The 11,655-nt window shown below is 69.6% G+C and overlaps 1 protein-coding gene across 1 annotated transcript; it reads right to left on the minus strand.

Moving 5' to 3' along the window:
• Positions 1–675: 675 nt before the first annotated feature.
• GATD3 (glutamine amidotransferase class 1 domain containing 3) lies at positions 676–11,165 on the minus strand. The gene is made up of 7 exons (XM_045084364.1): positions 10,970–11,165; positions 9,155–9,207; positions 7,888–8,001; positions 7,195–7,314; positions 4,035–4,127; positions 2,079–2,235; positions 676–1,203 (listed from the first exon to the last, which is right to left on the minus strand). The coding sequence occupies exons 1-7, from the start codon at positions 11,096–11,098 to the stop codon at positions 1,075–1,077; spliced, it is 795 nt and encodes a 264-aa protein (XP_044940299.1). The 5' UTR covers positions 11,099–11,165; the 3' UTR covers positions 676–1,074.
• Between the last annotated feature and the right edge of the window lie 490 nt (positions 11,166–11,655).

Here is an 11,655-nt window from a genome sequence, read left to right on the forward strand (position 1 = left end):
TGGTGACCTGACCTCTGACGGGCCCTGGGAGGCTACCCGGGGCCAGGGCAACCCTGGTGTCTGCAGGTGGTCCACAGGGGCTCCCGCCTTTGGGGGACACAGGCGGGCCCCCAGAGTTCCCGTGAAGGTCAGACGTGCCGAGGCCGGCTGGCAGACACGCGGTTTGCCGGCGGAAGGGGCCGCACGGCATCGGGCATCACTGCTCTGTCCCCGGGCCCGGGAACCCACGAGGCTCATCATCACTTACCTCTTATGGCAGGTGGGGGGTGGGGAGGGCTTGGGTGCCAGGCCCCAACTGAACGGCCCAGAAGTGCACCCTCGCAGCTGCCCCCACTCTCCCGGGGACACAGGACAGGGACTGGGAGGGGGATGTGCTACAGCAGGGGAAGCTTGCACCACACGCAGGCTGCCCCCGGGCTGTCCCTCCCCAGACAGAAGCGCACACACGACCCGGGCCGCCAGCCGGGGCTGCCCCCGGACGCCTCCCTGCGCCTTCTCTACCACCTCACGTCGGCTGCTGCCGCGGCCTGGGACCGACCCGACAGTCCCCACCCCGCCGGCTGACCACACGGGCCGTGCGTCCGCAACTTCCTTTCCTTCCTGGAAAGCGAGGAACCTCGCTTCCGCCGCCCACGCCAGCTTCAGAAGGCGTCAGTCACATGAGCCGGCGGAGTGTCCATCTGGGAAAAGAGTTTATTCTCCCCGGCCTCAACGCGACCCTTTTCCGTTTTAGTGCACGTTGACTCTGGGTTACAGAACTTTCAGTTACCAGTAAGCGTGATAATTCAGTTTCCTAACTACTAGATTCATAAACTCAAAACAATTCTTCCCTCCCGAGTGCCAAGCATCCCAAGGCCACACGGAACACCGTGGGGCGACGCCTCCCGAATTCTCTTCCTGAACCAGCAGGCCCCGCTTCACTCTCCAGTCACACGGGAGACCGACCAGCCTGAGCCCAAGGATGCCTCCTCCTCGGGCAGAGGTGCCTACAAGTGGATTCCTGCCCGCAGCCAGGGGCAGGGGCACACGGGCCGCCAGCTCCACCTGGTGGAGGACGCGGGGCCGGCGGCACGGTCACTTCCGACAGAGTTCCAGCACCTTCTTCACCATGGCCCCGATCCCGTCGTGGATGTGGTGGAGCTCCGTCTCGCACATGAAGGCCGGGGTCGTGACCACCTTGTTCTTCTGGTCCACGTGAGCTTCGTGCACAGAAGTTATGGAAACGCGTCACGTAGCAAGGACTAGGAGATCGCAGGCGCGACGCGTCCAGCCCGGCCCCTGCCGCCCCACACCAACCTGCAGTGGGCAGAAGCGTACGGACAGCAGAGCTCACCCACAGCAACAGGCCAACCCGGGACCTCCCTCTACACGAGCCACATTCCTGTCCCGGTCACCCAGATACCAGCAGGCACAGGCCTGGGCCTGTCCCATGCTAACAACATGCGCCCTCCTGCGCCCAACCCCAAGGCCGCGTGGCCAGCCCACCCGGATGGCTGTGGGCTCTGCCCCGTTTTGCATAGGGGGGAGACAGAGTGCCGCACCGGAAACCGCCCACGAGGAGAGAGAGGCAGCTTTGAGACGAACACCCAGAGGGACACGGTGTTGTCTCCAAATCCCTGGGGGACACCGTGCCGCTCCGCTCCTCAACCCTGGCCCACGTGGAGAGTCTGGGTCCAGCCGTGGAGCCGGAATGCGGTCGGCCTGTGGCCCGAGGCTCTGTGCGCACAGTACCGGGCACCCACAGGAGGACCAGCATCCCACAAGGCCACGTGGGATGGCTCCCCATCCACGGTGCCCAGGGAGCTCCCAGCCAAGCCAGGCAGCCTGCTCCCCCCACCCCCGCCCAGAAACCTGACCCCATGGAGCCTGAGGCCATGCACTTGGCTGACCAGGTGGCCCCGTGGGGGTCGAGGCCTGGGCACGCCACGGCAGCAGGTGTGACACCCGTCATGCACATGTCCCCAGAAGCCCCAGCAGCACAGACCCTAGTTCGATGCTGCCTGCCTGCGTCAGTCCCCAATGTCAGAGGACTGGCCCCCGCACCACACGCTGCTGCCCCCGGCTGCCGGAAAGGATATGGTCACTCCCTTCACGCAGTGCTTGGCACCCAGCGCTTTGATGGCTTCCGCGGTCCCTGCGTAGGGCCACCTGCCGCCTTCCTCCTGCTCGTGGCCCACGGTGACCTCAACGCCATGGAGCACTTTGGCCGCGAGGACAGGAGCGATGCAGCACAAGCTGGAAAGCAGGACAGGGCGGGCTCAGGGCTACACGTGCGCACGCCAGGCCCGGGGCGGGACTGACCATGAGGAGGAGCCCAGCAGCGGCCGCCGGGCCCACGGAGCGAGGAGTGTCGCAGCGACGGGAGCTCCCCTCACTGCCCCACGCGCTGCAGCCCCAGCAGCAGAGGGCCCGTGGGTACCGGCCGCCTGCTGTGTTGGCCGCAGAGAAGGGCTCTCAGAAGGCAACAGCGGACTTCAACCTGGGTTCTGGGTGGCTTTTCACACAGCAGCAGCTGACGCCGGGGCACGGATGTCCCAGAGACGCCCTCTCCGCAGAGGGTGTGAGAAGCGGTCTCAGCGGGCCAGAGAATGTGCCCGGCACCACGGCAGCCAAGGACCCCCGCCATGAGAGCCCTGAGCCCCGCTACACCCAATGGGCCGTTCCCAGGGTGTCGGAGGCCTGTGGTTCACTCTGGGCGCTCCCGCCGGGCTCCTCTGAAGCTGTGCTCCCACCAGGAGGCCCCGCTGACCCGAAGCGCCAGACCTCGGCCCGGGCCCGCCCATGGCCATGCGCGCGGGGGACACGTGGCACCACCGTGTGGCTGCAGGCCGGGCTGACCCTGCCCTCCCTCTGGGCCCAAGCATGCCGCTGGCGGCCCCTGCCCAGCTCACGGTCAGCACGGCCTGTCTGGGCTCCCGTGCAGGCCCACAGGGCTCTGTCCCCAGGCTGCTCCGGCGAGCCGTGAGAGTGACGCCAACATACTCGTGTTCCTTCGCAAACGTCACGCCTAAAACACGCGCTAGAAACGCGTGGGAGAAAACCTCCCTCAGCCACCAAGAAGGCAGAAAGCCATCAGAACTGGCGTCCTGAAGCGCCCATGTCCCTAGCCTGGCAGCCGCGACACGGGACACACGGCCAGCAGTGTGGCCATGAGCCCTGGAGTGGTGCTGTTGGCACAGCCACCCACCCTGCTCTCGGGCCATGCCAGAGGCCCTCGATGGCACTGCTCAGGGGACACCCAAGCGAGGCGGCACAGCCACCGGGCCCCTAGCTCCCGCCTGCACTCGTGATACAGGGTCGTCCCTGGCGCTCAGCCACATGAGCAGAAGCTACTCCAGGGCTGGCGTCCCAGGAGAGGAGAGGAAGGGGTCACGCCGTCCCCCGCTCCCGGGTGGCCCAGCATGGCGTCCTCCAAGCCCATGGGCGGCCAGCCTATAGACCCGAGGCCAGAGCCTTCCGTGAGGAGGGGTCCCGCACCGTGACCGGCAGGACTTCGGGCGAGTGACCCGCGTGGGGACTGTCGTCACGCGACCCCGCTCACGCAGCCGCAGAGGCTGGCGCGCTCCCTCGTCCACACCCGCATTCAGAGCATCCGGCGGAGCTCCCGGGGCACTTCTCGCACCAGCGGACCTGCACCACCCACACGCCCCGGCGCACTCATGCCGATAAGCTGGGGGCCGGTGCAGCCCGCCGGGCGAGCTCCGGTCCGGGGTGCGGCGGCCTGCGGGAGTCTGGGTGCGCCTTGAACGCTGCCCCAGGGCAGGGGAGGGCGCTGGGCCAAGGAGCCGCAGCCGGCCTGGAGGGGGACAGGATGGCGGACGCCTGGCGAGGGGAGGAGGTGCTGGCAAAGCCGGGGTTGGGGACGGACTGGCGGGGGAGTCTTCTAGAAGCTTTCCTCCTGTGAAGTCAGCAGAACGAGTTACCATGACCGCAGGATGTTCCCAGCGGGAAGGCGCCTCTAACGACCGCGAGCCCCGAGTGAAAACGGCCTCGAGGACCGCGCAGCCCCGCCCTCCCCCACTGCCCCGACCTACCCGATGGGCTTGCCGGCTGCGTGGAACTCCTTCAGGACCCGCTCCACATCCCCGTGGACCCTGCAGTCCTTCCCGTCAGCGGCGAACGTGCTCCTACCACGAGAAGAGGCGGCTCAGCTCTCACGGCCGGGGGTTGGCCTGCCCGGGGCCCCCACCGCACCTGGGAGACGGCCGCGCAGCTGCGCTAACTCCCCAGCTCCTGGGACAAGCAGGTCACGTGCATGAGCATTTTTCAGGCAATCACATACGTTACTTTTTCTACTTCTTCAAGCCCAGCGAGGGAGGGGGCGGCCGAGAGGTGAGCGGGGGGAGGCCGGTCCCCGGGAGAACCACAGCCGGCAGGTGTCCAGGCCGCGGGCCGCACCGAGTCCTCAGAGGTCGGCTCCGTAAGCCAAGGAGGAGCAGGACACGCTGCGGGCCTGAAAACCGTGACCCGCCATCCACGCACGAGGAAGTCGCGCGGGTTAGAAGACAGGACACCGCGCCTCTCACTGGGGCAGGCGCGGCTCGGGGGTCTGGACGGCCTCCCCGCCCACCGGCTGCGCGCCGGCACCTCTCTGGGAGGCAGCTGGTGAGCCGAAAAGCACGCCCACTCTCCCAGGAGCCCCACTCTGGCTCCATGGCACGCGCGTGTGCACACCTCTGGCCCAGGAACGCGTGGGCACCACGGGGCTCTGCCACCTGCGGCCTGACCGTCTCAGGGTGTGCCCGCGTGGCCGAGCTATCACGCGTCCCGCTTTAACACACATCAACTATCTCCCCCAGAAGCCAGTAGCAGCCCACACGTGAGGCCTGGAAACCACACGTGTCCATCCGAGTTGGGGCGTCTGCCCGACGGGGTCTGTACGTACAGCCATGAGGTGCTTAATGGGCCACCAACAAGCCACCGTTTGTGACACATACAGAATAAGACGCTTAACGGGCCTCCAACTGGTTACACTTTCCTCTTTTAAAAAAGAAGACGTTACCTTGGAAAGCAAGAACGTGTGCGTGCGCACAGAGGAAGAAGGAACGTCCAGCAGACCCCCGTGCGCGGAGCTCCCACTCACAACCCTGGATCACAGCCTGAGCCGAAACCAAGTGCTGGACACTCGCCCAACCGCGCCAGCCCGGTGCCCCGGTCAGACTTAACACAACCACACGGAAACCTCTCGGAAGTACACGTGAAGGGGCAACCAGGGCAGGGACGGGCCCGAGGCTCCTAACAGCAAGAACTTCTGTCCCCTGCGAGCTCGCCTGCCGCCCCTCGCTGCGTGCACACGGCCCAACCGGCAGCCGTGGCGAAGGGTGCCAACCCCACCAAGCTGACGTCTCTTCTGGAACGGTCAGGATGAACGGGGCAGGAGACCTGAAGCCCCAGCCTGCCCGGGGGAAGAGTGAGTTCACAGATGGGGACGCTGACCCAAGGCCACGGCTCCCTGGAACGCAGGGCAAAGATCTGCCAACAACCTGCTCATCTCCCTCCTGTGCTTCTAGGTCAACCGCATGTGGTCATTAGCCGTGCCACGGGCACAGCCCCAGCACCGTCCGAAAGTGCCCTCACCCGGGCTGCGAGGGGAGAGGTGGGCACTGGTCAGAGTTCAGGCTCATCTCCCCGAGGAAAAGCCCCAGGGCCTGGCAGAGTGAAGCCTACGGAGGCCGTTCCCCGCCAGCTTCTGCCGGTGCGCGTGCAGGCGGTGGGGACGAGGGCCGCTCCCCCGAGAGCCGGCATGTGGACGACGGAGCGGACGTGAGGTGAGGCAGGGCTCCCAGAGGAGGAGGCGCTGTGGGAACCGGCCCCACGGGCGGGCAGAGGCTTGGGACCTGGACAGAGCCGTTCGGGTATCTGGAGGCCGAGGGGAACCATGAGGCGTCGAAACAGCTCAGGGTCTCTAACTGCCTGTGCCCCTCACTTCTGGGTGCAGGGCACCGGGACACAGCGAGCCAGGACACTGCTGCAGGGGGACAGCGCCCACCAACCAACCAAACAGGGTGCAGGGGGCGGTGCTCACGAGGGTCCCAGGCTCGCTCCCCGCCCCACCCCACACCCTGCACACAAGGAGTCCAGGCGGAGGCGGGGCTGACGGGGGACGGTCCAGGTGACAGAATGTCGACAGGACACTGTGGTGCGAGCCTGGGGCAGGCAGCCGGCAGATCAAGACGTGGGGAGGCCTGCAGTCCAGATACAAACAGAATTCCTGGCGGACGTCAGAGAAGGGTGCCGGGGCAGGAGGGGAGACCCCACGGGGGCAGCGGGAGGAGGATGGGGAAGAGGAGCCGCCGCAGGAGGCACGGTGGGCAGGGACCTTCGAGAGGAGGCCGGACGGCACAGCAAGGAAACCCAGCAGGTGCTCGCGGGCCGAGGCTGTGCAGGAGCGTGCCGGCAGCACCCCGCACCCGCCTGGTCTGGGACAGGAGGGGGAGCGGGGGGCGGAGTGGGGGGCTGGCTGCCCGAGCTCCCAGCCAGCCACGCTGTCGGGGCGCCTGGCCGTGGACCACAGCAGCCGGTTCGTCTGCGACCCAGGGAGATGCTCCCCGTGGAGCCCAGTCTGCGGGGTTTCCACTGACACCCGCCGAGCCCAGGCTGTAACAGGCTGTAACCCCCACTAGGGTCCCCGTCCGACCCCAAAGCAGGCGACACAGCTGCTTCCTGTCCTCCCACGCCAGCCGCAGGGGGGCTGGCCAGGAAGGGACGAGCCGGGACGGCGCGGCCAGCACAGAGCACTTCCGTGAGGCACGCAGGGACAGGTGGAGAAACGGGAACAGAAACAGGACCTGAAACCCAAGGGACGTCACGCCGACGTGGTGACAGCTTGTGCTCCGGCTACCACGGCAACGACCGGAGAACAAAATGAGGAAGGCTCCCTTCCTCCCGACAGACCAGCCTCCGCACAGCCCACGGGGACAGCGGCTTCCCTGCGGCCAGGCCCGTGAGGCGGCGGTGTCTGTGAGGAACACGTGCGGGGACACAGGTCCTGATGGGACCAGCCCGGCCAGCGCCATCGCTGATCAGAGGAAGCCCCCGCCGCCCCCACCCCGCAGCGGCCGGTACCGGGAACACCCAGCAAGAAGTGAGAGAAAAGCCTGCGTCCTGCTGACGTAACACCGGGGCCCCGACAGAGCAGCTCCGTGCGGCCTCTGGGACCCCACGCCCCGGCCCCCGCGGCCCTCCAGCACTCACAGGTTCTTAGCGGCCCCGAAGCCTCCAGGGAAGATGGCGGCGTCGTGATCGGCAGCGCTGAGCCGGGCCAGGTCGGTGATCTTGCCGCGGGCGATCCTCGCAGACTCCGTCAGGACGTTCCTGGGAGAGAACAGAGACCTGAAGTAGCGTCAGGGTGTGGAGAGCAGAGCCGGGCCGGCCCAGGAGCAAACACGCATGTGCTCAAGGTCGGCGTCTAGAAAGACGGCCTCGCCCCTCGCAGCATCTGGCCGGCTTGGCCCCTCGCAGCATCTGGCCGGCTTAGCCCTGGGGCCTGACGAAAGCCGGCGTGGGAAGGTCCCGGTACCGCAGAGGTGGAGGGAAGCAGCCAGGGCCTGCCCAGCAGGAGACTGCGCTGTCTCTGGCTGGACCCTGCAGCCGGAGGAGCCTCAGCATGTGCCAAGACTGCACGGGCCTCGGGGACAGAGATGCTCCGAGACTGGGGCCCAGGCAGGGGCAGGAGTCCACGCTGACCGCAGGGCAGGGGATCACAAAAGCCAGGCAGGAGGACTTCTGGCAGGGGTGGAGGGTAACGAGCGCCACCACGGCACCGTCGCAGGACAGCCCGGAACGCAGCCAGATTCGTGGCTGGGACAACGCGACCAAGCCCACGGGGTCTCGGGCAGCTTCCAGCAGGTCCTGGTCCACGCGCAGGACTCAGGGAGGGACCCACACCTGGTCTCGCTCTCGGAAGGCTGCCCCTTGGTGTGGTCGACCACGTGCATCTGAGGGATGTCAGGAGCGAAGATCTGGACCTTGGCCCCGCCACGGCTCAGGTGGACCAACACCCTGCGTGGGAGAAAGACAGATTGTGAGACAAGGCCGACCCGGCACTGCCTGTCACTCCGCGTGCACGGGCAGCGCCCCGCAGAGGGCCCCGTGCACACCCCTTACGGCGGCTACCATCACGCAGCCTTCCCGCAGGGCTACGGCCGGCTGGCCAAGGACCCCCACGTCCACAGTTCAGATTCGCTGCCACTGAATCAGCCTGGAGAGCCCAGCTGGTCCCCCAGCTCCCTCTACAAACCGGGGTGCAGGGGACGGGCGACCGGGCCGGTCCCAGCCTCAAAGTCTAGGTTCCCAGAATGCTTTGGGTGCTCTTCCTCCCACAGACGACCGACGCAGGACGGGAGGGCTGAGCCGGGCTTCAGTCAGGACAGGAGGTTCGAGTCCCGCTCTGCTCCACCCTTCCTGTCATGGCCAGAGGGCCGGGGGAGAGATGTCCAGGTCTCCCCGAGGGCTGCTCCGTTCCAGGCCTGGGATCTCACTGTCCCCCTTCAGAGCCGGCGGCGTGAGCCGGTAGGGCCAGCACCGCCCCGTCACTCGGGCTCGGCTCCTTGTAACCTGCAGGGCTCTCCGCACTCGGCTCCGTGTCCACCCGCTACCCCGTGCTCCCGTGTTCTCGTGCCCCAGCCCCGAGCCCCCTGGAAGCTCTCCTGGCTCTCCACTGCCCACCAGCTCTGCACACGCCGAAGTCCACTGCGGGCCGGTGCCCACACTGGATGGGAGGGCGGGCGCAGGCTGGGGGGGGCTCGGGCTCCTGTGGGTTCCCTGTGGCCCCGCACCCAGGAGGGACATGCTCCCCAGCCACGTGCAAACTCTCCTCCAACCTGCTCCAGGCCCACAAGGCCTAGCGCTCAGGCGCACAGAAGCCTTTTCACTCAAGTAAGAGAAGGACGAGCGACGGCTGACGGGTCCCATCAAAGACGCAGCCCAGAGAGCCGGGGGAGAGCCAGGAGGAGGACCCCCACGCCCCGGGGCCTCCGAGGGAAGCAGCTGGTGCCAACAGGGCACCAGAAGTGCTCCCTGCTTATCTCTGGGGCACAAGGCCACGGACTCGAGGGGCTCCCTGCCCCTCACTCCCCAGCTCACTGGTTTCTGCCTGTCTAGACGAAGGGTCCCCAAATGGTTCAGGAAAAGGCAACCGTCCTTGAGGGCTTACGCTGAGGCCTCGTGGAGCTCAGTCCCATCGTAGACGCCACATCCAGACAGCACCTGCGGGGGAGTGGGGGTCAGGGGGGAGCCCACCTGGAAGCCGCTGCCCTGGGGGTGGGCGTGTGTGTGTGTGTGTGTGTGTGAAGAAGGGCAGGCTCAGAGCAGAGAAGGGAACTGACCCTGGACAACAGAGGTGAGGGCTGCGCAGGGGTGGGGTAGGGGGTTAAGGGAGGAGCCTGGGGGCCCAACTCAGAGAGGGGGTGGCTGAGGGGCTAGGGAGCCTTTTCTGGGGGAGCAGGGGGAGCAGCAGCAGAGAGATTAGGGGCCGGCCTGGGTGAGAGCAGGGGGCCTGGCCTGGGAGGTGGAGGGGTGGTGCTGCGGGGGGTTTTGGGGCACAACCTGGGGGTTGGAGGGGTGCAGGGGGGGGAGTTAGGGGGCTGGCCTGGGGGGTGAAGGGGTGTGGTGGGGGGTTGGGGGGCCGGCCTGGGGGTTGGAGGGGTGCAGGGGGGGTTAGGGGGCTGGCCTGGAGGAGTGCAGGGGGCCCCGCCTGGGGGTGAAGGGGTGCGACGGGGGGTTGGGGGGGCGGCCTGGGGGTGGAGGGGTGCGGCAGGGGGGGGTTGGGGACACGACCTGGGGGGTGGAGGGGTGCGGCGGGGAGGTTGGGGGCGCAACCTGGGGGGGGTGGAGGGGTGTGGTGGGGGGCGTTGGGGGGGCACGACCTGGGGGGTGGAGGGGGTGCAGTGGGGGGAGTTAGGAGGCTGGCCTGGAGGAGAGCAGGGGGCCCGGCCTGGGGAGTGGAGGGGTGCGGCGGGGAGGTTGGGGGCACGACCTGGGGGGGGAGGGGTGGGGCGGGGGGTTGGGGGGGGGCACGACCTGGGGGTGGAGGGGGGTGTGGCGGGGGGGGGTTTGGGGACACGATCTGGGGGGTGGAGGGGTGCAGGGGGGGAGTTAGGGGGCTGGCCTGGAGGAGAGCAGGGGGCCCTGCCGGTGCGACGACGGAGGGTTGGGGGGGCGGCCTGGGGGGTGGAGGGGTGCGGCAGGGGGTTGGGGGCACGACCTGGGGGTGGAGGGCTGCGGCGGGGGGGGTTGGGGGCACGACCCGGGGGGGTGGAGGGGGTGCGGGGGGGGGGTGGGGGGCACGACCTGGGGGGGGGGGTGGAGGGGTGCAGGGGGGGAGTTAGGGGGCTGGCCTGGAGGAGAGCAGGGGGCCCGGCCGGGGTGCGACGGGGGGTTGGGGGGGGGCTGGGGGGGGGGGGGGGGTGGGGGGGTGGGGGGGGGGGGGTGGGGGGGGTTTGGGGACACGACCCGTGGGGTGGAGGGGGGCGGCGGGGGGGGGGGGGCACGACTGGGGGGGGGGGGGGGGAGGGGGAGGGGGGGGGGGGGGTTGGGGGCACGACCTGGGGGTGGGGGGGGGGGGGGGGGGGGGGGGGCACGACCCGGGGGGTGGGGGGGGGGGGGGGGGGGGGGGGGTTGGGGGCACGGGGGGGGGGTGGGGGGGGGGGCGGGGGGGGTTGGGGACACGGGGGGGGGGTGGAGGGGTGCGACGGGGGGGGGGGGGGCACGGGGGGGGGGGGGGGGGGGGGCGGGGGGGGGGGGGGGGGGGGGGCACGACCCGGGGGGTGGAGGGGTGCGGCGGGGGGTTGGGGACACGACCTGGGGGGTGGAGGGGTGCGACGGGGGGTTGGGGGGCACGACCCGGGGGGTGGAGGGGTGCGGCGGGGGGTTGGGGGCACGACCTGGGGGTGGAGGGGTGCGGCGGGGACTTAGGGGCCGGCCTCGGCGGTAGCCCCGCCCCCAGCCCCGCCCGCCGGCGTCCGCTCACCAGCGCGACCCTGGCCCCCGGGCGCGGCGCCGAGCCGTGGAGGGCCGCGCGTGGGGTGGACGCGTGAAGCGGCGCGAACGCGGAGGCCGCGCGTAGCCTGGACGCCACCAAGGCCCTGACCGCCGCCATGACTGCGCGGGGACTCGGGTCGCAGGGTCACGCGGTCACAGAGCCCCGCGCGTAACCAGCGTGCCCCGCGCCTGCGCAGTCGGCCCGGCCGCCGTCCCGCGAGCGCGCCGGTGGGCGGGGCCGCGCCTGCGCAGTCGCCCTCCTGCGCCAGGTGGTTGGCGGCCGCCCCGGGAGGGTTCCTGGGTCGAACCCCTCTGGGAGCTTCCGACCCCAGGAGTCCGCGGCGGGGCACTCCCCTAGTCCACCGCATTTCCGAGCGCGGCGGCTGGTGGCGACGCTGAGCGGTCCCCGCGGCGGCCCGGGCTGCGGGCGCCCGGCAGTGGACGCAGGGCCGTGCCTGCCGCGGGTGTGAGCGCGGCCCGGGCCGCCCTCGGCAGAGACCCGGGGAGGCGGCAGCAGCGGGACCGGAGACGGCTGGAGCCGAGGAGGGGCTCGGGCGGTCCCGCTCCTTTGCTCCGGACCCTTCAGGACGGGCCCGGGACCCTTCCGTGCAGCCGGGCATTCTCCCGCGGGATCCCGGCCTCTCCCGGCTCCGGGGGCCCAGCCCGCCCCGGGGG

Source organism: Mustela putorius, unplaced genomic scaffold (genome assembly GCF_011764305.1).
Source record: "Mustela putorius furo isolate JIRA1106 unplaced genomic scaffold, ASM1176430v1.1 tig00000765_pilon_pilon_pilon, whole genome shotgun sequence".
In the NCBI taxonomy this organism is placed as follows: Eukaryota; Metazoa; Chordata; class Mammalia; order Carnivora; family Mustelidae; genus Mustela; species Mustela putorius.